Source organism: Empidonax traillii, unplaced genomic scaffold, assembly GCF_003031625.1.
Source record: "Empidonax traillii isolate 1590-97213 ecotype Southwest subspecies unplaced genomic scaffold, ASM303162v1 scaffold158:size1480230, whole genome shotgun sequence".
NCBI lineage: Eukaryota > Metazoa > Chordata > Aves > Passeriformes > Tyrannidae > Empidonax > Empidonax traillii.
In genome coordinates this window covers 390,545-418,060 of record NW_020955351.1, presented here as the reverse complement: position 1 = coordinate 418,060, position 27,516 = coordinate 390,545, and the positions used below count along the sequence as shown (strand labels likewise).

Genomic DNA, 27,516 nt, shown 5'->3' with positions numbered 1-27,516 from the left:
CTATTTCTAAAGTCTAAGCAATGACCTTGCTGACATAAAAATGTGCTACTTGATCAATATCATATCACAATGACTTGATGCTACATCCTATAGAGGAGACAGCACGAAACTAAACATACTTCAGGCACAGCAGACTGCTTTTAGAACTGTCAGGATGCTTTGCTGACCTTTTAAATTGAATGAGCATGCAAATGCAGTGCACCTGAGAGCAGTCAATACCTGTGCCAATGGATTCCAACCAGCTTTGCAGCATCCATAATAACCAAAAAGCTGTCAGTATTCCCAGAGTCTGACATGAGCTCTAATCATGTACCTCTGTCACAGCCCACAGCCTCACCTGCACAACCAGCATCTGAACATCCCAGAGCTACTCAATCTCAGCCCGCAACTCAGCCTTGTTCTCAGAACCCTGAGTTTCTCATTGTATCTATATTCAGAGACCTCACTTCTGCATTACAAACAAATCCTATTATGCCTGAATCTCTCCTGGGCAGAGACTGGAATTAATATAAATATAATTATGGCTGTTTAATAAATGTAAGATGTCTGCCGATCTATCTCGTTAAATTAACCACAAGAGTGAATTTTGCATTAGTCCTGACAAGGTCTATTTTCAAAGTGACATCTAATACCAGGCCCCGGTACAAATCATATTTCAGGGTACACAAATCAAAAGATTTGGTGAGTATCTGTGAGGACTAAATGTGTGAAACCAGAGAAGCACTTCTGGTAGCTTGCTGCAGGTATCTAGTGTGTGCAGCATATTTACCTGGAGCTGACCAATCAGATAAGAAATTCAGGTAATTTCTGTGTATGTGTGGGTTAGCAGGGCTGCTCCTGGCCCAGAAAAAGCCTCAATGCTTTGACTCCTGGAAGCTCTTCCCATCACTGAACATACTGGCTTGATCAGGAAAGTGACCTTTCTGTCCCTCTTTCAGAGCCAGCCTGAGCTCCACTTTCAGATCCCATTTATTTCATTCTCCCTCACTGGAAGAGACAAAAGGGCCACTCTTAAAAGGTCATTGCAAAACTGGTGTCCATCTGCCTACTGCTAACCCCATATGGGCCGTCAGACTGCAGGGAACACAGAGCCCATCACACAACACGTTCACAGCTGTCATCTTTGGTGGAAAGGGTCCTTCCAGAAGCACTGGCTACAGTGTTAACTTCAGGTGCCAGGTGAGTGTAGGACAGCTGATGGCTGCGAGTATTACCAAGTAACACAGGCTTGTTTGTTTTTGTTGTGTTGTAGGGTTGTCTCCCTTCTCCCACATCACTGCCAGCCAGTGAGGCACACACGCTCTGGGCCATCGTGACTTGGTGATGCAGCCCTTCCCTCTAGCTCAGACTAAAGCCAGATCCAAGCCTATTACTTCTCAAGGCCAGAAAGAAAAATATGAGAAAGGCAGATAGAACTGAAAGTATAAGATGATGGAAAGACAGAGGGGTAAAGTAAATACCTTCAGAAGTGCTAAATGCTTACTTTACTGTTTTCATGAAAAAATAGCATTTCAAACCAAATAATCTTCGTGCTCGACTTTCAATTACCTTGCAAGATAAAATCATTTTGTCAATGGCTAGCTTCCCCTCCAAATCAGAGCAAGTCTCAGCACTTGCAATTTGCTGACCAATATCTTTTAAAGTAATGACTTAAAAAAAAAAAATAATTACTTACCACCAAATTCAAACTGCCCTTGTGGATCCTGTGGCAAAAGTAAATCCAAATATCTGTTCTAAACGATATTTTATAAAATAAGTGATCTCCAGCAGGACTATGCTACTGTAAACAGGACAAAATTTCAAGGCTTTTTTTAGCCCTGGTTGTACATATCCGTACTTCTCCCCTAAACTCATTTACAGTATCTTTCTCAAATTCATTACAAATCATCTTTCTCATTGTTGCTTTGTGTGAATCTCCGATTCAGTTTCAGCGTGGAATTCAGTCATTATTTCCACCAGCCCCAAAGGAAGCTTTCTGCTTTATTCATAAAGCTAAGAGGAGGTGGGAAATAGGAAGAGATTTGGGAAGAAGTGTTTTGAGAAAGCTGCCTTATTTATGACAAAACTTCTATGTGAGAGTATAATAGGTTACAGGTGACCTTTCTCAGGAAGAGCTGCTCAGCTCTTGGTTGATGTTTTTGATCAGAGACCAAAAGAAATATATCCTTGCAAGTTGAGCTCCCTTCTTCCCTAGGAGGGTAGGAGGGCTGTTCAGTTTTATGTGAGTACTATTGCTACCAGCTTGTACAGTTAAGTCTCTGTCACTCAAGGAACATCTCATTATTTACATAAAACATAACTCTTACATGAGAAGCAGGGACAAGTTCAACAGAGGACCTTCTAGTGATCTAAATCCTTGCTTTGAAACTGGGATACTGAAATGTGAGTTTTCTTCAGCCAAAAGAGGGTAATGACCTACTCTGTGATAAGCTGTTTTCAATTTTTACAAGTTATTTTAAAAGTCTGTTTTTTCACCCTAGTGTAAAAATGGGAACATTGGCTGGAAATATCAGAAGATTTCAAAGACAACACCTGCTTTCTACAGTTATATGTGGGTATTTTTAGTCCCGGGGCAAAGTGTGCTGAGGAAGTGTTAACTACAGTGATGATGACGACAATAGAAATTGAGGCAAAGCATCTTCAAAGGTTTAAGTCCTAGTATCCACCTAGTAAGACTCTGGTCTCTTTAAATCCCATCCCTAAACCAAAAATGTTGGACTAGGACTAAGTGTGCAGTCAACAGAGTAAAAGATTTACCATTTCTGGCACACAGGGAACAAACTGAATAGCTGTGTCTTATAAATGTCAATTCATGTTAGATAGAAAAGATCCTGAAAAGGAACAGGATGTTCCCTTTGCACTTAATCCAGTAACCTAATAAATCCCACAAGAAGAAGTGATAAGGGCAAAGATAATCAGTGTTTAGCATCATCATTATTGAGAACACCCAGACAAGAACAGGCCATAATCTTTGAAAAGACTAACATGATTATGAGTGGAAAAAGAAACACCTCTAACAAATTAAAGGTACTACTTTAATAAATATGTCTGTTTAAGAATCTTATCAATATAATAATTTCTACAATATTGTTCGAGAGCCTATTTTCTGGTGATGGTTCCAAATACTTTCTTACTGTCCTAAGTACTTACTGCCATAAATTTTTACTTTTTAACTTCTTACATCCATTTCCTACGTTACAATGGCCGGTATCCATTTTCCCAGTTTTCTCTGTTCAACAGAGAATAAATCCATGCTATTATTCCTCAAAAGATTATTTTCATGAGCCACACTTAGGAAAATGACCTCTACTCTTGTTTATTCATTACATTCAGAAATACTAGTAAACAATTAGTGCTAAAAAACAAGAAACAGAGACTGAAATAACCGAAATCTGTCTTACTATAATCAATCATGTAGGTTTTTCATCAGTATTATGAGTCACTATCCTCTACACTCTAATTATTGCTTTCTCTTTGCTACTAGACCAGCGTCATTTTTAACCAAATATGTCCTCAATTCTTGATTAGAGAATTGTGCCTTTTTGGATATGTAACAAAATCCTTTTTAAAAAAGGACTAATTTTTTATTCACAATACTTTTTCTTTTCTTCTTTTTTTTTTTCCTCTTGTGATCTGCTTTACCTCTAATATTTCTTCAGCTCTGGAAAATCAACCTTATTAAGGAAAAAATATACAGGAAAACATGTTAATAGGAACACTCTCCTCTGCCCATATTAAATGTAATTGGGTCATGATCACTGGTGTCTAGGTAACCACAAACTCCCACAAGAAAGATTAATTCATCCTTTCCTGTTACAACATAGTCCAAAATAGAACTACAGTAGATACTCCATCTTTTGTGTTAGAAACTAGTCATCTGTAATGTTTGGAATCTTTAGTAGTATTTAGGGCTGCCACATGAAACTTCTCATATATCTCACCCAAACTGAAATGCATGGCTACACATTTACTTTTACGTATGGAATACAGGTACTTCTGAGGTAGCTTATGCCATTTTCTGGTTTGATTCAGTGTGCCAAGCAGGCTTATTTCCTAGGCCTTGCCATCCTACCTGCAATATGCAGACCTAAATTATCAGTAAATGAAGATGTAACACACTGCCATTCCCCTCATCCCAGCCAGACATGCCTATTACCCTTTCTATCCTCCCCGAGCAGGGATTAGACCAGTAGCTAGAGACTCCTAAATTCAAAAAGTAAAATTCCAAAGTTTTCCTACCAGTTTTCAGTACAGCCAGTTAAATTACACTTTGTCAGAAAGATGATCCTTAAATTAGCCTTGCTCATTATTCAGGTCTATGCAGACATTTGAAAAATAATAGTGTCTGCAGTTTTTCCCACTCTGATTTAGTTTCTTTATGACAAAGTGTTTGAGTTTGAACTGCATTTGTAGAGCTTTTCTCCCCCAGCCAAATCCCACTTCATGGGAGGTTAGTGCTCTTCCTCTGAAGTACAAGGGACCCTCATCCATGTGATCTCCATTAGCATTGGAATATGCTTCGACTTCTTAAAAAAGGTCTCTCTGCTTTGTATCAGTTTATGAAACCCATAGTTATCTTTCCTTCCTTCTTACAGCTTTAAAAGCTCTCTAATAAAAGCACCAAGATTTCTGTCTTTCCTATTCAGCAAAAGCCTTGAAGGATCCCATGATACACCACTCCACATATTTCTCTGTTGTCTGTTCCCAAAATGCATCATCCATATATGCTTTTGCACCTCATACTTTTGATCTAGGCAGACAATGCAATGCCACTTTATGCTTGTGCTTACTCCTCTGTCCTTTTTTCCTGAGTGAGGTTCACTTATGACAACCACTTGGTTGCAAATATCTCAGTGCTTGGTTGTTTTACACCAAAAGACATTCTGACATATCTTTCTAATTTTCTGTATGGCAGTAGCTGTCCGAATGAGTATCTGAGAGAAGAGCACCACACACCAGCATTAAACATCTCTAAATTATCTTCCTTCTCTTGGCTATGAGTAAACAACATTTTTTTTTATTTATTTCTACTATCTTCAGCTTTCTCAAGTCTGAGCCTTCCCTGCTTATGTCGTGTATGCAAATGATTTCTGAATTGTCCCCAATATCTGTATCTCTGCATGTTTTAGGCTCTGCCAAAATGTCTCTTTCTAGACCACGTGTCTTCACTTGGAGATCTCTTACCATCTGGCAGCACATGTATTCCTCAGATAAAAATTAGAATATAGCACATCCAAGGCAGATCACAGCACGCTATTTTTTTTCCTTCATTATCCATATGAAGTATGCAATACAGAGTCTTACCTAAAGATAAACCATAAAGCTTCAAATTCCATCCAAAACTCTCCTGCTAGGTTTATCAACTTCTGTCTCAGAGTTCATCTGGCATGAGCATACCCTCACTTCACAAGTTTATCACATACAGAAGCACATATTTCTGCTCTGGTATTCAAAATTAAGTGTTTGCAATTTACTTTGCCTTAATTTACTTTAGAAATTAGTTAAGCCAAATTTAATTAGGGCCACCTTAATTCTGCTTCAGAGTGTTGACATGTAGCTTAATGTGGTTTAGCACAAGACTTTCCACTTGCACCTTTAGCTAATTCAGAGGCACTCTCCTGCATGCTCTGATATAGACAAACTATTAAAGAATTCAGCATGTTTAATTAATTATAAGAAAAGACTGAAAGGTCACTTGGTTGTATTGTGTAAGTACCTTCAACAGAACAAATTGTAAGTTCTTAGAGGTCTCTCTAAACTAGCAGAGAAAAATAACACGAAAGGAGCAGAAAACATCAGGCAGATGAATTCAAATGAGAATAAGGCAATAATATTTAAGTTACTGACACCTAGAACAAAATACCAAGGGATCAGATAGATTTCCAATTGTGATATTCTGAAATCCAGTCTAAATATTTTGCAGCACAATTTATTTTTACAGACACAAGTTAACAGCCTTCAAACCAAGCTGCCTGGGTGAAGCCCAAAGGCTTACTGTGTGTAAGAGGTCAAACCAGAAGAACTAACGGTCTCATCTGAGCATCAAAACTTCATGAATTTGTTATTAAGATTCTGTTTTCAGTGCTTAATACCTTTCCTAGCAGCTGCAGCCTTCCCTGCTACCAGACAGGATGCACCTGGACACAGCAGAGAAGGGTAGGAGAACTTTGCTCTTGCTATGACACTGGAATATTTATCAAGTCTTCAGTCCAGACTTGAGACAGAATTAAAGAATGGCAGAGAGGCTGTGGAGCTGTGCTGCACAGAAGGACACTACTAACGTACTCAAGAAACTGCAGTAGGAGCAGAATTTCCAGATGTGGGCTCATGCAATACCCACCTTCACCAGCTGAAAGACCTGACTTTACTCAAGGACAAACCCACCACATGATGCAGTTTGCAAATACAAATGTATTATTTAAGGCATTTAAAGTACCAGGAAACGGTGCATATTGTGATTTAAGCAAAAAATATCACCACTCTGTCGGTAAGAAAAGAATGTAGTACTTTCAATGCAGAGAAAAAACAATCAGTCCTGCTATCTTGGGTGATTGGAAACAAATTTTGTGGTAGAAAGAAAAATAGAGAAAAGGTAACATAATTAGTAAGAGAGTTCAGTACACTTGAGAAAAAAATAAATCTGGAAGCAAAAAGAGAAATTGGAAGCAAAACAAGGAAATCAATCAAACAGACAAGAGCTGGGTGAAACCAAGATGTATCTACAGATTTTGAGACTGAAGAGAATGAACAGACCATATAGTGTGATTTTAGAGGAGACCAGACCAGGGGACCTAGAGGCAGATCACAGAGGCATAAGGATGGCAGTGAGCACAGATAGAGAGTTGACAGATAGAACGAGAACTAGTGCAGCTGTGGGGAGCACATTTTACAAGGATAAACCAGCAAAAGGAAGTTTAGATTTCAAAATGTAGTTTTCACTTGATAATGTACAGTATATCCATATTATAGGCATCAACTAGTAGAATCCACTGCTGCAGGAAAACCCTGATCTGATAAAAGATCACAAAAGACAAGGAAAAAGTGGCATAATTATTCACAAGGAATGTAGCTCGTTGTATCAAGGTTTTAATAATGATAATCAGGGATCATGTTGCAGTGTATGAAGTGGAGGAGAGGCAGGTCAGGCTGGGGGGATTATTTCCTTTCCGTGTCAGTATAATTGAATGAGCTGCTTTACAGGCAGGGTTTGTTTTCTTCTGAGCAGCGAGGAACCAGCGCCTGTATGAGGCAGGATACTTGATTATATGGACCAGTGATCTGATCCAGCATGGCAAATGTTGTGATCCTAAGAGGAATGAAAATAATCTCTACAGAAAATCCTGTAATCAAAGACTTTGAAATTTAGATGCTCCTAAAATTCATGCATAGTCAAAGGCAAACATGGCTCTTTTAGCCTTTGCTTTTCCACCTACCCATTCTTATTTTCCATGCCTGAGGAGTTCATGATTAGACTAGGAGCTTCATCAAAGGGCAATTTTCGGCTGCCAAATAGATTTGTACAATAAATCCACACGGGGCCAGATTAACAAGCAAGAGAGACATCAGAAATCAAAAAGCTAGCTGCTGTAATTCCTCAGAAAACTTGAAAGGATGATGTGCAATGATATTTGGGCTTTTAAAGGGACACCATTGAAATACTGAAGTTAATTTTCATTAGGAATGTTGCTTTTCTATTCCTTATCCTTCCCAAGAGTTTTTTCTTTAGCAGACTGAGATCCCATGGGCATTCAAGGTCATGCCATTCAGGATTGCTTAGTGGGCTTCAAATAAAACAGTAACATTTCATCCAGAAAAAAATCACATGCATGTGTGTGACTGTAATTTTCTGATTTGTGAGTATAATATTTAAAACAGAAAATGAAAAATAATCTTTAGACATCTACTTTTCTTTGCTTCTGTAGTTTTCTGTTTGCTCTAATAATTTGTACTGTGAATGTAGTTAAGGTTCAAACATCTGAAGTCAAACTAGGTCCTCAGCTATGCCCATAAACTGAATAAATACAATTCAGAGATTAGCCTGACCATAAATTGCTAGGCATTTTCAGCCTTCTGGCACTACAAGAGACTGTTTGACTTCCAAGCATGACAGTACCAATATTAATACTAGGAGAGTTTGTTCCTCCTTACAGTACATGGACAGATCTACTCCCTCAATCACACAGTGACAGCATTTATTGTTTTTACGTCTCCACATGAGTACACTGGTCTTGTTCATTTTCAAATGGGGATACAATAACAGTCACTTGTCAGCAGGGTGAAAATATGGAGGTGAGCCATTGATTCAGGACTTGTTCCCTCACAAAATGCAATCTCCTCTCAATACAACCACAAGTGCTATTGCAAATGGCCTTTTTGCTTCAAGCACCTAGGTTTGCCCAGATTGGAAATGTTAAAAACTGGGATTCTTCCATCTGAATCCTACTCTCTCAAATTCTGGAAGATGGGTATGACAGGACACTTGCCCTTCTGATTCTATGTAGTCTTATTGCTCATCCACTTTGTAAAGAAACAGTTTGACAGCCCCTGACAGTACCTATCACCTCCTTTCTGGAGTACAGCACTGGAAGATGGGAAAACTGGCTAACAACCAAGTACTTGGGGAAGTGCAAAAGCAACTGAGAGAGAAATATCCCATAAAAAAACACCAGAAACATCAATTTTTACAATACACCAGGGAAAAATAGAAATTTAGAGGAACATCAGTATTCAAAACAGGCATTGCTCAGGATAGTGCCTGTTTTCCACTCCTCAGCTCCAAGCATCTTCCTATGTCCCTAAGTTTAACAAAAAGCAAACTACCAACTAGGACAAATCATTAACATCATTAGCAAGTGAAAGGAATGTAGGAGATTTCCATGATTTGTTGGAAAAAGCACTCCAAGGCTGAGTCCCAAGCAGAAGGGGTAAACAGCAGAGTTAATAAAACTGTTTCAGTGATATGATGGTGGAAAAGGGTGGGCCAAGAAGGAGGTACATGATAGCTCTGCTTTTCTATTCAACATGCCAGCCATGTCCACTGAATCTCAACAGGACTGGATACCTTCCAGCTTTGCAGAGTCAAATCTATTATCATCTCACCTCTGTTGTCATTTTTTATTGTGCTGTAATTTAAGCATATGGCATGGAACATATTCTCAAAGTCATAGCAAGTCAGGGATACAGTTGGCTCAACATCTCAGGAGAAATAATCAAAATAAAATGCAAAAAAATAATTTAATACCTTCATCCATGATGCAGCTATCATCAGCAATCATCTTGTGTCACATGTAGAAAAAGCAAGTCCACCATATCACTCCTTGGGTACTTGTCAATAATATGGAAGACTAAAATACTGTTTCCAAGTGCCCCCAACAATTCTTTCACTGGTTTTTAGTTCTTCCTGGATGCTTTGGGGACAGAGAGGTTAAAGAGAGCTATGTGCCCATTCTTGTCTAGTAAGTGTCTTTCTCTCCTGTTTCCAGTAAATAAGTGAGTTCAAACACAACAGAACATCCCTCAGTCGCCCAACACTTTAGTCCTTCAGCCCAGGAACAGGAAACCAGGTGGGGAGAGTGACAGTTGAAAGCCACTGCACTGCAGACTTTTTCCAAGATGTCTTTCAAGGCCACATCCATGGTGTACCTCAACAGATGGACTAGTGCAGGCAGCCACCCCGACACAAACCTCTTGAAAGAGTTAAAGAATTATTCAGTCATGCTGGGAAAACAATTGTTTGCTTGTATAGCAGCAAACTCGGTCTATTGGATTAAGAGCCTGTGGCTTTTCCAGAGGCATTCACAAAGCACCAACATTTGGCAAAATTTGAAACAGAATCTGAGTGCTCTCAGCAAAAGCCTTCATGCAGTCACACTAGTGCCAGAAAATGTGGTTTTCTTCTATACAGGGCTAAGAATCCTCAAACCAGTTCCCTTGTCCTGCCAAAAAACCCCAAACAAGTAAGAAATGAGCCTTCTTCAGAAGTGAAGAAAAATGACCCTCCTTAACTACCTATCTTTTCCAAAACAGCAAGGCTAAACTGATCCTGGAATGGATCAGAAAATGGAAAGACAGAGCATGGAGGTCTGAATTACCTTCCTGCAAAATTTACAGACTTCTAAATGCACATTAATAGCACTCTCATATGACAATATTAAGCACCTTCAACAAAAATTAGCAGATAGCAGTAATATCCATGACTTTTGGTAACAGAGTACAACATCTTATTATGTATCAAGGAGGATGAGACCTTCTGGGATAGTCCTACAGACAAGATTTTCTTGAAGATATAAGGGTCAAAGAACCTCTACAATGTTCTCCCAGTTCTGTGATTTGCTTTTCCAAGCAATCTGAGAGAGCCCAAGTCAGCACATCTTCAAACTTCTTTTGTTTAATGTGGCAGGAAGCAAACAGATCTGAGCACGGTTAAGCATGTGATTTCCTAGTTAGCATCCTGTCAAATAATTAAAGCAAACAAACAAACCAATAAAAAACACTTAATGAGGGGAAATCCTGCAGCACTTCATATAACAGTTTCATGTAAAAACCTTGTAGACACAAGAATCTTCGAGGAAGACAAACACCCACCATCTCCTGGTTTGTTTGCTCAGAAACCCCTTCTCTCTTCTTCCCCCACCCCCTAAATGCCATTAATCCTTTCACAGCTTTGTGAAGTGAAGCCCAAAAACCTAAAAGGTACAATTAGCATATCTTAAAAAATGAATCACCAATCAATTAGTGCAAGGGGTGGGCGGAAATAAGAGACAGAAAAATAAAGCAAATAGGATGCAAACCTTTCCCTTGGGTAACAACTCAAGAAAAGAGAAAAAACAAACCTCTTAATATGAACCGTCAGTCCTTAGATTACTATTAGATAACTATTTTCTTTCTATACTTGCCTTGCTGTTACAGCTGCTTCCAATTTGAGCCACTTTGGCCAGCACTAGAAGCAGAACTATCAGAAAGAAAAATCATTCTTTCTTATTCTGCTTTAGAATGAGATCTCCAGAGCACTGAGGGTCAGCTATAAAAACACTCATTTTCGAGATGATATTTTTTTAAAAAGAAGCTTTTGAGACTTACCCATACTCAGGAAAAGTGTAAGCTCTGGGGCACAAAAGAAATCAGAAATGAGAAAAAGTCTGTCAGACTCACAAAAACGATGTAAGTATTTTCCAGAAACTTACACCTGAAAGCACAGCACACATATACTATTTCCTTACTTTTTCTTTCTGCAAGTACTTATCAAACATGCTTTATGGGCAAGAATATTGATGAAGCCATTTTTGTTGGTGGGTGAATACTGGAAAGAGGCCAAATTAAAATTATTTGTAAGTTTGTGCACCAGACTTCCAATTACAAGAACAATATACATCTTACTGGAGAACAGAAGCAGCATCATGTGACCTGCAAACTCCATCAAAACAACTCAATTTCTGACTATTAAATGCAGTAAACTGCTTATGAATAAAGCATAAGTAAAAACTCTTTGCAGAAACTTGATAAGTAATCTTCAAGAGTAAGGAAGATAGAGGAAATATTTAATTGTGTACAGATAATTTTTAAAAAATAGTGATGTAATTCAGTGTCCAAGGCATATGTTTGTAACAATTTGGTTAATTTTGGCAGAAACAGGTGAAACCAGAGAAGGCCACTTCTGAAGGATGAGACAGAGGGAAGGCTTTCATCTTGGCATATTGCTTTAATTCAGCCACACTTCTGTGGTAAATCACTGGTTCATCAGTCATTTTAAATAATTCAGCCCAGGCTGGCTAGGTCAAAGGGGGTGGATAATACTAGGTCTTCCAATTAGACTAACTCTCACCACTTCTGTTCAGCAAAGGTATTTTGAATTAATATCAAGGAAGTCTTATGAACTGTATGGCCTCGCTGCTTGGTGCTGAGCTCTCCAATTCCAGAGTCTCTGCAAAGGGATGGCTTTTTAATTAACCAAGACCAATGAGAAAATCTGGGGCATTCAACTCGTCTGACTCAGAAGCATTAAAATGGAGAGGGAAAAAAAAAAATGTCATTTCTCAGCCCTCCCAAAAGCTTTTTTCAAAGACGGATCCATATCACCAGTAAGACTTCCTTCACAGGGCACTGTCAAGATATCTGCCATAATTTTAAAACCCATTTGTTACTCCTTGTTGTTTGCAATCCATTTTAAGCAAGAAGCTAAAATCTATTTCCATTAGTACTCCATCTCCTCCATCAGGCACAACACGCCAAGGAAAATGCTTTTCTAACATACCATGTACTCACAGAACATGAAGTCAATTTTTTAGATTTGCTTTATTACCAAGACATATGGTTTGGAACTCAGATGTGCACCATGGAACAAAAGATATTAACTTGTAGCATGATGGATGCAGTAACGAACCGAACAGCACAGTGCAATATGCTACAGAAGGGTCTTCATTAGCAGGTGAGGTAACAAGGAATCAAGAACAGTGAAACAGTGGGGCATGTCTGGACAGCAAAGAGATACCCAAGTTTAAAAACTGAATCACAGAAGAAATTTGGGAAACTGTCAGTATGTGTCACTGGAGATCTGATTCTTCTGGGGTCTTAACTGTACCTGACTGTACTTGTACACAGCAGAACTTCTTACGGTAGGCCCCGCGTTTGGTCTTTTAAAAGCAAAAGGTGAGAAGGGATTCTGGGCTCTACATCCCACTAAAGGAAGGCAGCAATTAAAAAATTAAAAAAGCTGGAGGGGTAAAGCTCCAATGAGAGATAAATGCAGGTGGCCTTCACATGAGCAAAGAAATTATAAAAGGTTTATTTTTTTTTTAATTGTTATCAATATCTTCTGGTTTGACCACAGGGTTCTAAACTGGCAGAAGCACAGGAGGCAGAATTCCCTGTGGAAATCGGTTGCTCTGTTTTCAGCAACTTTCAAACGGAGATATTGCTCCTCTAAGACTGATTTGGGCAACCCAGACAAAATGAAAGAGTTTGGATATTTTACCCCTTAATTTTCTTCTTCCTTAGGTTGAACAAAACCTTTGATAAGATCAATAGTTTCTTTAGTTTTATGTTTCACTTCCTTAAGGGTAGTTGGCTTATTGCATTTCCATTGATCACACAGAAAGTGAGATTTGACAAGCAAACTACGTCTTTTCTCTTTTCATTTCCACCCTTCTCTCCATTTGAAATCAAATGACTTTTAAACGAGTCTGGGGTCACTATTGTTTCTCATTTACATATCAATAGTACAAAATTCCTGCCTTATCTTTCAGTCTCAGAAGTATTTTAAAATTTTAGTCCAAAAGAGGAGACATTTGTTCCTGGGGAGAAAACTCCAGGAGCATCTTTTCTATCAGGAAAAGTAGGCTCTGGTTTACTTCAGCCCTTACTTGACTTGTGGTGAGAGTGGGTGCACTGACCAGCCTTGTGCAGTTAATATTTTAACCTTTTGTAGCATATATCCTTTGTAGCATATATCCTTTGCACAATCTCCATCTGATGCTTCTGTTCAACTCCAAGTACTGTATCTGTGCTCACAGCCAGCAAAAGCAGCTATTTCTGCTACTTCAGTCAATTCCTCTCACCATTTAAAAGCTGAAAGAAGGTTTAAGACCAGGATCCAGGTCTGCTGTGCCTTAATAGAGGTTTGACCACTGATTCACCAAGTGGTGCTGGATTTGGGAGCCTCTGCTGCATATGACAAGATTTTTTTATGTCCTAGTTGTTGTTTGTACTGTACTTCAAGTATCAAAAACATAAGGGCATGTTTGTCTGGGGGAAATTCTGGATATATCCCTACACGGAAATCAGTCCTATGCAATTAAAAACCTGACTCTATCATTTACAGTTAAACACAAATCTACTAAAGCAAATATCACAAAGCCTTAAATAGTGGAGGCTGACATCTCTTGCCTGACCATTAGTGTCAGTCTGTTGTTCACATACAAATCAACTGGAGGGCCTAAGAGCGAAGAACTCAAGCTGAAGCCACTAGAAAAATATGAGCTCTTACGTGATTAATTTCCAGTTTACAGGAATAATTTCAGGGTTTCAAGATAATCATGAAATTGTTTTGGCTTGATAGATGGAAGCTGAGTATTAAATGGTATTATGCAACAAAATCTTCAGTTCAGTCTGTCAATTCCATACTGTTAATAATCTGCTTGTAAGAGCGAGTAGATAAGCAAACAAGGACCAACTGTAAAGATCACTAGAAAAGGAAGAGGAAATAGCTTATTAGTATTGATTATTTGGGAGAGATAGTATTTGTATTTATATGCAGCTCCAGTATAATCAACATAAGAAATTATATTCCATTTTAAAACTAACAAGCTGGGTACCTAATGTACTGGGAAAAAATTGGTGGAAATACTTTAAAGCAGCCTGAATCAGATAAACTGCAAAAAGTGTTTATATTAGCCTCGTAATGGAGCAGTGGTAAAGAAATGCTCCCTAGTGGGATTATTCATGTATCCTTCATCTTTGAGATAAATTGTAATCTTAAACAAAGAAAAAAAAAAAAAAAGGATATGTGATTCTATAAACATGATCCACTGATCCAACTGGGACTCAGCTTTTCAGGGCATTCTGACTGGAAATTTCGGGACTGCTTTACAGCTCGCAGACCTCCTTCAAAGCCATGAGAACACTGGATTCTGTCACCAGCCACAAGCGTTCATATATGAACTTGCTCTTGCCCTCAATGGCTGCCTGTGGCCCTGATCAGTGATGAAAATGAGGACAAGAAAGAATCTAGAAAATAATTTCACATATTTTAAGAGATTTCTTTAAAAAAAGAATCCTGAATCGTCTGCTTATTTTTGATATCTCTACTATATATTACAAGGCCCCTGTGAATGGCACAATGCTTAAATGCAATATCTGAATGTGGCATTGAATGTTCTCTTCACATTATTTCAAGCATCTAATGGCATACAAATGAAGAAAATTTGGGTAAAGATCTCACAGGTGCTGATGGAGAACCAGTCATTAGATGTGATACAATCAGATGTGTCACTGTGTTTGGTTATCTAAGAAATCAGTGAAATCCTCCTCTACAGAGATCACTAGGAGTTTTGTCATCAGCTTCAGTCAAAGTAGATTTTTCCCCCACTGTCTAAAAAGATTGAAACCCACTGTCTTGACCTGTGATGCCTATTAAAAAACCATTAGCACTGCTCAGGAGTAGGGAGTGTTAGATGTAACGCCCAGGGCAATTATATTCTCTTTCTTATAACTACCTGCCATTTTTTTTTCTGCCTTTCTTATCCTGGAATTGATGTGTGTATAGCAGAGTATGGTTAAAACAGCAGCTGAATACTTCCTGCTACGTTCTACAGAGAGGTAAAAGGATTAGTATAGAGCTTTCAAAGATAATAATTTGAATGCCTTATTAATTAATTGTTATTTGTAATAATGGCTCTTTCCTTAAGGGTCTTTCAGGAACCTTAACTGCTTATTAATGTTGTATAGATAAGGATTGCTCCCTAGCGGAAGAAAAGAGATGGAATGTGGAAGCCCTTCAATGAAAGCAATAGGTTTGGAAAAGGGACAAGCAAAAGAATTCATCATTTAAATGAATAGAGAATTACGATCACTCAAATGCAATTACCAGAGTTCATCCTGTTTGCTTAAAAAGTGCCAGGAGATCTCATAGACTGATGCCTGATGTACTCGGTACAAGTACAGCCCTTCCTACAAAGACTGATTCATTTGATGTGGAATTCAGGTCTGTCTAGATCACAGTCAGAGGCATAGCTTGAACTCATTGACAGCTGTCAAAACTAGCCTTAGATTAGTTACCTTGGCCTGTCAGGAACGAGCAATTCTAAATACATGATTCTCAGCACAGGCTCTTAAATTTAGCCAGCTGATTGCTTAGGTAGACTGCCTGTACCAAAGAACATGGAACCACCAGTATTGCAGTTAACTACCTTGGAATTAGGCTCAAAAGTGTCCATATGACCTGCCAGCACATTTTGAAAAACACTTTGAGTGCCCTTGGAAGGATAAGAGTCCTGTATCATCCCTAAAACACTCCTTTCTTCAGCTCAATGTTTTTCGTTCCAGAATGGAGTTTCCTTTTATTTCACTGCTGAATGAATCCTCAGAGAGGGACTCTACTGGAATGGAAGGTAAAAAAATGAGGGTTCATGGTCAGACTCCCTGGGTCTGGAGAGAGCAGACTGCTCAAGACAAGAGCCATCCACTCCGTTTTACCCTTCCAAGCTCACGAGATGTGCATTAGGAGGAGGGTGGTACAGAGTTCTTTGAAAAATTTACTCACTTTGTACAGTCCATGGCTGCAGCTGCAGTAGGTGCTTTCCATGGTGTAGCTCCTCAACACACCCATTTCCTTCCACACCACCACCCGGGCTGTCGACTCACGCGACTTCTCCACCAGGAAGCTGCAGCTGTTCATGACAAATGCAGGGGCCACTTTATCCAGGATTTTAGGAAGAGTCTATGAGAAAATGAATTGCACATATGTGCACATGTTTATATCACACACACATATACAGAGAGACCTGTGTGTTTTAATGTGTCTATTTATCTATCTATAGACACTGTTACCAGGAGCTCCAACTGGTGCATCACATCCACCCTCTGTGAAACCCTCAGATTTGGTTTTATCCCGAAGACTAAAATGAAAACTTTCCAGTGCACTTGGTGTACCTCATTCAAAATCAAACATTTGCACACCCAATATTTTGGGGGTGCTGAAGTCAGAGTTTTGTTTACAGGCTGCTTTGATATTAACCTGCATCTTCCCACTGTGCTGCTAAGAGGGCTGCAGTCATAATTCACTACCTGATATACCTATTCTCCCCTCTCCAGGTAAAATATATCTCCTCCTATGATACATCCATGGTTTGACAAAGGATTTTGCTATGGGAGGAATTTTGTCTGAGCATGGTATAGAGCAGAGAAAGGGGACGTGTATTCTCGCAGAAAGTTGTACATAATTATGTGAAAATAAAGGTCAGCATTTAACTAACTTGCATTGTGAAACAAACCAAAATATTCCTATCAGAGTCCAAGTTATACATTTCATACAATTCATTTAAAAAATCACAATAAAAAGTAATAATGAAAATCCAGTAAATATTACATCTTAGCCCTGAGTGAATTTCTTATTCTCAAAATTTTATTTCCCAACAAAGTCTATAAACACTCCTGAAGTATCAAATATTCTATCAGTGCAGAGCCAACACTTACTTAGTCATTACAGAGGGCTAAAGATGTTACTTTTACCCTTTATAAAAACAGATACCAGCTATATAGAGCACACCTGCCACTCGTATATAAACTATATTGTTAGGTACACACACACATATACATGCATGTGGGTCATGTCTGTGTGTGTCTAAACTTCAGTGCTGGTACACAAAAGAGCTTTTGATTCATCTAGAGGAGAGAAAGCAAAATTAGACCATTATTTCTGTGATGACAGCTTTCTTAAACAGCTGAAATGAATGGAATCATATAGAAGGAGTTTCCATGTATGGCTAATGGCATTTACCCTTGAATTGCATTCAGTTTGGGTGGTGAAAGCCAACCAAGCTAATTTCACTTTCCAATAACCATCAGTTTCACTGACTGATTCTGAGTAATTGTAGTTCTGTTCTTCTGGGCTTTATTTTGCTTTGAAAGAAAATGAATAATGTCCTTTCCTAAAATACATTTGACGGGAATGATACATATTTAGCTTAAACTATTTTGCAATATCTCCTGCAAACTGCTTAACCGTACACATCTTTATTATAAACACGTAAATTTCATTTTTCAGTATCTTCTAGCTACAGCTGTCAAAAGTTGCTATATCTATATCTTATGGAACTGGTGAAGTTCCATAAGGTCCATTTTTCAGATGAAAAAACTGTGATGGCGAAACCTGAAACAAAGAAAAAGATTCCACTTTAAATCTGAGACCACCTCGAGCCTCACTCTTAAGTCAAGATCTCCAGTGTGTTACTAAGAACTGCTGCACTCCCTTTCCTGTGGGCACACTGAACAAAGAATCCTTGAAAACTGACTGCTTGCCTTCAGCAAAGTATCCAGTATTTCTGCATTGCCTTCCACCTACTACTTGCTGCATGGGGATCATAAAATAGTACACTTTCATCCCAGCTTCCAGATTTCCCTGGATTTTGGTTGAACAGGAACTAAAAAAATTGCAGCAGAACCATATGACTCCAGTGTTTCTAAGCCTCAGCACAACCATGAGATCCAGTTACACTGAATGTAAAGGTTCAGATAGTTTTCATTCTGCCTTAATCTGAACCTACAAGCAAATTTATTTTTTTTTGTAAATATATACCATCAAACACAATAATCAGAACCCTAATCCAGTTTAGGTTTTTAAAGCAATTGAAATTATATGCATAATCAATCTTTTACTTTTAATTAAATAAAAACACTGGCAGGTAACAGTAACGTCTCTGTACACAGGACTCATTTAAGAGCATTAGCAAAGCTGAATTTAATATTCTTTTCATTTTACCAGCATTCACTGGATTTCACACTAATGGTTCTTTCTTCTCCACTTATTCTTCTCATTAATTATCTTTCAACAGCATATTTTGCATGAAATCACATCCCTTTAAAGGATGGTTTTATGATAATACAGGAGCGTCCATGTCACTCGCACAGATGGATTTGTCATGTGCAACAGCAAAGGAAGCTCCTCCCATCACACGAGGCCTTGTCCACAAACCTCCAACACCATTAGGAAAAAATGGAATTATGTTTCTTTACTGATGTCCCTGCAGAGATCGCTGTCAAAGCGACCTGGAATGTTTATCACAAGGTTGGGATTGCGATGCCAATGCCGTGCAAGTCACCCAAGGCCACCAAATATTAGAAGGTAATGAAGACTCTGACTCTGTAGATTGTCAAGGGCTACAGCTAAATCTATGACGTATGAGGCAAAGTCTGTTCCAGAAAGCATAATATTCTTGAGATATTTGGTTCCTGCTCCTGGGGAGGAAAATCAATCGTGGAGGCCAGATTAATTCTCAATTCTCCCAAAGCAGGAGAAAAACCCGTGCAAACAGTGCAAGGAAGCAGGTCTGAGGCAAGGGTGGTTATCTGCTGAAGTTTGCAATTGCAGATGTGTTCCACTATAAATCCAGTTTCCCCAGTCTAAGTAGGAACAGGGTGACCCACAGGTTAGAACTGCAGCAGGCACCCATGGCTCATTTTGTGCAAAAGAGAGGATTTGAACCACAAAATCTTTCTACAAGCCACAACAGAGTATTTTTGGACAGCCTTGGAGCCTTTCTTCATTGCACATTCAAGTCAGGCTCCAGATGCTGGCAGCAACATTTGAATTCTGTTTGTGTGGCAGCAAACCATCCTCAGCCCTCACAAGCCTTCAGAATTCAAACACACCAAAAGATGTCCTGACTGTAAGTACCCTCCCTGCTTGCCTTGGGGAACAGAATTTGCCTCAGGGAGTACCTTCTTCCAGTAAAGTCTCAGTGTGTTGTGTACAACTCCATAAAATGAACATGGAAGACACTGTGCCCTTATAAGGATAATTAGTATTTATGCTGAAGGAGCAAAAATTATACAGAAGTATAAACTGGCAAAGACTTTTCAACCTCTTTCAGGTCTGAGTGAACCAAACTGTAACTCTATAATCAATTTAAGGCAACAGTTCTTGTCTTATGAAATTAACATTTTTTCAGACTAGAATTAGAGTTTATAAGATTTTTTTTCTCCAAAAGAGATTTTTTATTTAATAGAAAAATATCATCTAAACAGATAAAAACAAAAAAAAAAACAAAACAAAACAAAACAAACAAAACAAGATGTTATTTCTTTCTTTATTATTTTATTATTTCTTCTTTGTATATATATATATATATATATAAAAAAAAAGCCTAGATATGATGCCAAACACTTGCTGTGGAGATAACTTTACTAAATTAGATCTGTTTGGTATCCATTGAATTATCTGGTGTTTTTAGTGGGACCAGGAGCATTTTGTGATGAAGCAATTCAATTGAGTAGGACAGTGGCACACTGTCATTTTCTCAGTTACCATTACCTAATTCCGATTTATTTTCTTATTATGCTGGAGTGATAGGGAAAAAAGTGTAGAAATTATAAATATGCCTCTCCTGTTAGCATGTAGCCAAAGATGTGTCTTACTAAAATAACAAAAATATTGTTGGTAGATGGATCCCTAATATCTGGTGCATGAAGATATTATACATGACTTGAAACTCTCTGCATCATTACTCCTGTGGAGGAAGGGAAACTTACAGCCTATCTCCAAAATTTGTGAGGTAATCTTATCCTAAATATATAGGTACATTCAGGCCAGTAATTAAGACAGGAACCAAGTGGACCTACCCTGTAGCCAACATCTTCTGTGATAACTGCTGTGTCAACCATGCAGCCTGCTTGCCACAAGGTCTCCTTGATGCTGCAGCCATAGAGAAACACATTCTTTTTCTGTGAGTGTCCATGGTAGTCACAGAATACCTAGAGAGAGGAAAAAATAAGGAAAAGTCTTGAACATTGAAAAAGTTCTTGGTTCTTCGTAATAAGCACTATAAGACTACAGGGTGTGTTAATGTGTTTTCTTAAGCTCTCTTTGCAGTAGCCTAAACTCTGGGCCATGCCTATAACCTGTGTCAAACTTTGTCAGTTAGTTGTATCTTGCTTTATTTATTTGATCTGACAGGATCTCAGGGATCCAGAGTCAAAACTAGTGCATTTCTGTCTGCAGCAGAAATAAACATGACACCTGCACAAGAATCCATGGCAACTCAGGAACCTCAGGGTTCATGGGAACTTCTGATACCACAGCAGAGCAATTTGTCAAGCTCTTTCTACTTCTAAACTCCTAAACCCCGGCTTTATTCTAGTGAGATTTGAAATCTGTGCTTTCCCAAGCGATTAATCACCCCTTTGTCATCTTTAAATTCAAATCCCATGCTACATAATTCTCAGGAAAATATAATTGTGCACTTCTATTGCCAGATCTTTGCATGAATTCCTGGAAGTCAAGCACAGAACATGACCCATCGTCATGGCAAATAATCTCCTTCCACACTAATCCACCTGTCTATCCAATCCATCTCTCATGTCAGCTGTCACATCAGCTAAGCACAAGGCACATTCCCAGTCTTAGCGGAAGTGTTGATTGCCCTTATAGGCAGATATTGACTTCCATAGAAATGAAAATCACAATTTAATGACCCAAGAGGTAAATATTGACCCAAGTCTTAAAGAAAAATCAATCTCAGTGCCCTCTGAGATATTAAGTCGATAAACACACGGCTGTTACATATATTTTCCATGTCTTAATCAGGAATATTCAGAAATCTGTCAATGAAAATATAAGAATTTCTAAAGAGAAGAAATTGCTTAATTTTAAAGCAGCATTCACCACTGAGTAGAAAGGAGATTCAAGATTTCATCAAAAAAGTTTTCCAGGGCTTATGGGGGAGACAAACAAACATGTGAAAGTAGAGAAAAATTATGGCTCAATATAAAGAGAGATGGAGGAGAAATATGCACTAAAAAAAAAGAAACACAGAACTATTTAGGTTAGAAAAGACCTCTAAAATCATGGAGTCCAAACATTAACCAGCACTGCCAAATCCACCACTAAACCATGTCCCTATTTTTAAATATCTCCATGTTTGGTGACTTCACCATGCTCTGGGTAGCTGGTTCCAATGCTTGATAACTACTCAGAGAGGAAATATCTTCCTCATATCCAGTCTAAACCTCCCGTGGCACAACTTGAGGCCATTTCCTCTTGCCCTGTCAAATGTGACTTGGGAGAAGAGCCTGACACCCACTCTTTGTCAGCCTGTAGAGATCCCTCTGCAGAGCCTTCCTACCCTCCACCAGATTAACACTCCCACCCATATATACGTATTCTTACCTAAATACATACACGAGAGGGGAGAAACAGATGGAGTAGATGAGCTGCTTCCACCAACTATTAGGGCAAGACTTACCCTAGTTTGTTTATTTACCAGCTATACAGTAACTAAGTTTAGCCACAGCAAGTCAGGGAGTTTAATTATCCAGGAGCTGAGCATGTACATTCGTTCAGCTCCTCTGACAAACACCAAGTTGTTCTACTGGAAAGGTTAAGGCACACATGCATAATGAATCATCCCACTGCTCCCAGTCAGATAGACAATTATACACATCTCATAGTTATATGCTGCTGCTTCCTTTGTTTTCTCACCTGCCAAGTTTCCTTCCTGCACCACCACTTGCCTACAGCTCCTGTTGCTGGGCTGGGACTCTGCACTTCCCTGTACCTGCAGCATGCACATTCCACACCTGGAGCATGTGAACAGTGAGCTACCTGTCAGGAGCTCTGACCCATTCACAGTTATCCTGTACTGTCTCCTTCCAAAAAGCTGTATATATTAATTCTCCTAAAGACAGACACTTTTCCAGCTCACGTTTCATCTAAGCTATCAGCTATACACAGCTTGGGTTAACCACAGGTACCACCCAGAAAGTATTGCTACGAATATCAAAGAGGATTTTATAGTTTATATCTTATTTCAAGGCAGAGAACACAGATCAATTTGGTATCAATTACCTGCCAATTCACAGAATTACCAACACACAAAAGGCAATACATTATCTGCCTAAAATACTATTTATCAGAAACCACACAGGGATGATCAGAGAGTGGGGCTGCCTGATCAGTAGCAGGTCTATAATTCTGCACCTCAAGAAACCTGCAGACGAGTCCTTAGTGACAAGTCTGGAATGACACTTCTTTACTGGTAAAGGATTACCAAAGCCAGGTGCTGTAATATGACAACAGGGTCAGGCCATGGGATCTTTCACTATCACTAGCTTCTACAGCAGGAACATCAGTACCACTGCAAACACTTTCATTCTATTTGCAAGTTGCATAGAGATAAATTTCAATTAGTTTTACTGGATACTGCAATCACTCCCAATGTTTATACTCAATTATTCTTCATAGTACATGCTTCTGCCTGATTTTCACACTACAGGGTAACTTATGTCTCACCATTCAGCCAAGGCTAAGCTATATTTTGTAGTTTGAGCACCCAATCCAGAATTCTTCTGGGGATATGTCTGGGCAAACACTGAGAAAACTTGGCATCTACCAGTGCTTTTTCTCCAGCCTGTCCTTCCATATGTCTGAGACACTAAGGCACACAAACCAGTCAGACTCCCAGACTCACTGGGATATGACTCAAAGACACACGTTGAATTTTTTTATCTGTTTAAAGTTATTTTATTTGCCAGCACTGATCATCCTAAAGGTAAGGATTGTTTTCTAACTCAAAAACAGCCCTCCTTATGAGTCACAGAACCAGTCACCTTTTAAAATAAAGAAAAAGCAAAATACAAAAGGGGAAACAAGAAAATCTGTTGGAAAACAGAACATTTTGAAATTTCTTTTTTTGTGTAAAATCTCTTTTTTTTCCGTAATAACATTTTGACAGGACTTTGAATGTCAGTTTTGAGGTAGATGTGCTTAAGGTTTTTTTCCCCTCTAAATGAGTACATCCTTGCAGGCTGATGCTTGTTTCCAAGCTTGATATAATGCCTTTGAATGGCAATTCTCTTCATTGGTTCCTGGTCCATTGGAAGGTCCTTTTTTTCCCCCTTCTAGGGTATCCTGCTCTTCACTACAGCTCAGTCTCTTTGTAATGCTACAACACCTCCAGTCCTGTGGTGGTATGAGGGTTCCCACCTTCAACAAAGGAAGCAAAAAAAAACCCCACCACAATTCAGGCTGTTGTCCATACAACATAGCAATTAAAAAGGCTGTGGTTTAAAGGCTGTTAACTCTAAAGTGCTTTGCTTTACTCCAACCATCTCGTCTTTGCTTTAAAGAAACTGCTTGCACATCACCAGGATAAATTAAACAAAATCAGTTTACAGAAACCATTTGGCTATCAGTGAACTTGGCTCCATGGGATCTTGGAGGTTAAAAAATAACAAAATAAAAAAGAAACCAAGCTGTCTTCTGGAGGAGGGAAAAGGCATTTTTGAGCGTGTATAAACTAAAATCAATGTACTCTTCAAAGGCGTAGAAAAATCAGTTTACCAATTCTGACATGCAGTCTGTGGGTGAGGGAGATGTTAGGATCAATAGTCTCCCTTCACTCAGCAGTGATGAAAACTTGCACTGAGTGTTAGATTTTATGCACCTGGATATGACAAGGAGGGTCATGTATTAAAAAAAAAGCCAGACAGGAAATAGCAGGGTAAAACAAGACTGATACTACGCTGCTCTGAACCAAAGGAAAAGGTTGGTGACTCAATTTGCAACTGTGAGTTGAGTTTCCATAATATTCCTCAGCCTACAGAGATAAATTTTAGGGCTGTTGCCTTAGCCAAAAACCACATTCCCACAAGAATTCACTTAGTGAAGCTCACAGATATTTTCACCTTGTCTGGGGCTTTTCTCGTCAAAGCCAGTGGGAATCTGGTGCACTTGGACATTTCCTGCCTGGCTGTAGCTGTCATCAGCCAACCTGTCAGTCTGAACATCCACATCCTCTTGTCAACATCTGAACCTCCTTGAGGCTTTTCTTCTGAGGTCTCAGAACTATCTTTTCACTCTGCTGGGCAACAAGACTGAGCAGATGTGATGGATCACAACCGTAGCCGAGGTGCAGCTTTGAGGTGCGACCCATATCATGAATTTCTGATAGCCCACAAAACGAGTTTTTTAATTCCTTACAAAAGCAGCATGGAAGTTCAGACACTGTCAGGGCTTGAAGGCTCTGTTTTCACGATTGCATGGGCTCTAGCTTAGTCCATTTAGACTAAATCTTTGTGGAATTTCTCCTATCACTGCCATGAAGATAGCAATAACCTACTCATAATATTTAGCTTAGCTGGAGTACTTGGAAGATATAAAGAGCTTCAAGGAATTCATTTTCTCATTTTTATTCCAGGTGTGCAGAGATTCTGAAATTTGGAGTTGCTGCGTAGAAGGTGCAGTAAGTAATAAATATCCAAGACTTCCAAAACAATTCAGTCAGATGAAAGAGTAAAAGCATGTGATGCTTTCTAAATCACTCCTGCTCCATAACAAGATTGTTCACAGAACTAAAGCAATCCACTTGCAGAAACTCACAAAAGATTTTGGAAGAGACTCACCAGAGGAGCCCGGCCAATGCTGCGCAGGTAATAGAGAAGACCTTTGGCATGGTAAATAGTTGGATGCAGCTGGGAATTGGGTGTCAACCACTGTCTGTTCAGGTCATCCCCACTCAATGAGCAACGGTAGCTGAAATCAGAAAGCAACATGTCACAAACCAGTAAAATGACAGCTGATTCCAAAGAGTTTCCAATCCTAGCAAGCCCTGGCACAAGGACTGGGAATGTCAATAGAACACAGATACAAAGGTTTTGAACACTGGGCTGGAAATGAACCAGTGGTCCATATTATATTTCAAAGGTTCTTGTAGAATATGAATGTTACAATTTCCTTTCCTTCCAGTGTTCACGTAATTGCAGTCCTGAAAAATAAATGCAGTTTTTCCTTTACCTAAGTATGCATAAATCAAAAGACCACTTACAAAAAGTCTACTGCAATGTTCTAAATCTGTGCTATCTACGAAATTCACCCAGCTTACATAGAGTTCAGGCTTCTCAAAACCTCCACAGTAAACAAGCACATCCAACTCCTACTCATTCTAACTGAGGACAAGCACTCAAATCTCTTCAACTAGTCTGAAGTACAAATGCACTTAAAGGAGATGAGCTGGATCTCTCATTTAAGCTTCTCTCCTCACGAGAAATGCCAGTATCTAAATCCCATCAAGAAGATCTTGATGCATGCTACATCATTATGGGGAACAATTACCCAGCTTCACTGCAAAGGCTGGATAAAAAGCTAAATAAGGATCTCAGATTTGCACTGAGAAAACGTTTCCCTTAGTTAGTTTGAACATATTCTGTTACTGACTCAGTGATCAGTGAGAGACTGTGCAGGATACTTGACTGCAGGGAGCAGTACAATTTTGAAAAAATCCAACTAATCTCCCTTGTTAGTGACTATGTGTAGATCAGAGCCTCCTTCCACACTTCAAAGGGTTTGCTGTAATGTGGTTCGTAATTTTCAAATCACGGTCTGGTGATAAAATTCAGGAACCAATTCTACAGCATATGAGATATCGTGGTAGGTCCTCATCATCTCCACAGTATCCAGGCAAGTACCAGAATGCCTCTGGTGGCACTGCAAACATGGGCTGCTTCTGCTTCAAAAAAAAAAAAAAAATTCAAAAATATCCTAACTGTTGGGTGAATTTCTAGCTATGAAGTTGCATCCAGCTTTGCTGCTCCAGCTTCCTAGAACAAAGCAGAATATAAATGTACTCGTAGAGATGGGGGTCTGCTGCTGTACTGGCAGAGCCTTGCACTGAGGTGTTCTGCGTGTAGCACTTTGAGCATTATCAATGTCTTGAAAAGGATGCTTGAAGAAAAAGGGTCATAAAGCAGGAATGATTTAAAAAAAAAAAAAAACAAAACAAACAAGGTGCAAACAATAGAGGACTGGTTAAGAACGGAAGACAAAGAAATAATAAGAGCCACTAAAAATATTTTATAAATTTTTAATGTACAAAAACAAGGTCTCTAATGCCATCCTGGGGTTTCTGGCAACACCACAAGATCCATTCCAAGTTTGCTCTCGTTTCAGTTATCTGAATTCCCTTATTTCCTCATAATCCACAGTTCCCATGTTACTCATCCGGCAAATCATAAAACATTAGCAATAGCTAACACTTGGGAAGTCAGCAAATGGTGCTGTGAGGCTTCTGCCAAAAATTCTACATGAAAACATGACAACTTCTGTTATGTTTCCTTAAGTTTCTTCGGATAAAGTTACCTTTAGGCTCACCTCTCCTGATCTTCAGGACAACAGCTGCACAAATGAGATTAGCAGCTGTATTTCTGCCAAGAAACTGTGTGCTTACACAATTTCCTTTCAATAGGTACAATGCCACAGTCTTTGGGTCTCATTCAGGATCTCATCTTTCCCCAGTGCGACTACGAAAAAATAAAACCCAGACACTTCCCTGACATAAGTGTGATGCCTTCCTGCATCATAGTTATATACCAGGGAGCATAACTAATTGAAAAAAAAACAACAGAATTTTCATTCAGAGGGAAAGAACCATAATTAGACTTTTATTGTCATACTTTAACTTAACATCAAGAAGAAAAACCAGAAGAGAGACTTGTTATTTCAGAACGACAGAAACAGTTTCTCAACATTGTCCATGTTCACAAAAAACAACCCCAAACCAACTATATGCCCTCTCCTGTGGGAATTGATGTTAGTTTATGTCTACTCAAACCATCCACACATTTCCTGCTGCTAAAATACCTTGGTACACACTGGAAGAATCCAACACAAAGAGACAAACATGCAGGGGAATAGGAACATGACACCTGAAAATTACTCCTAACAAGATTCAGTAAATTCAGAGATTGATATTAAACCAACGCCAAGCTCAATTTTTATTTTTTAGAATAAACTAAAAGCCTCTAAGTTCATTA

The 27,516-nt window shown here is 38.9% G+C and overlaps 1 protein-coding gene across 1 annotated transcript in view; it reads right to left on the bottom strand.

The window, feature by feature from the left end:
• AGBL1 (ATP/GTP binding protein like 1) overlaps window positions 1–27,516 on the bottom strand; it is a 306,575-nt gene that overhangs the window by 102,274 nt on the left and 176,785 nt on the right. The window contains exons 19-21 of the mRNA XM_027884984.1: window positions 25,111–25,240; window positions 20,332–20,463; window positions 16,256–16,432 (exon numbers count right to left, since the gene is read on the bottom strand). Of these exons, the coding sequence (XP_027740785.1) occupies window positions 16,256–16,432; window positions 20,332–20,463; window positions 25,111–25,240 (439 nt within the window). The remainder of the gene's footprint in view (window positions 1–16,255; window positions 16,433–20,331; window positions 20,464–25,110; window positions 25,241–27,516) is intronic.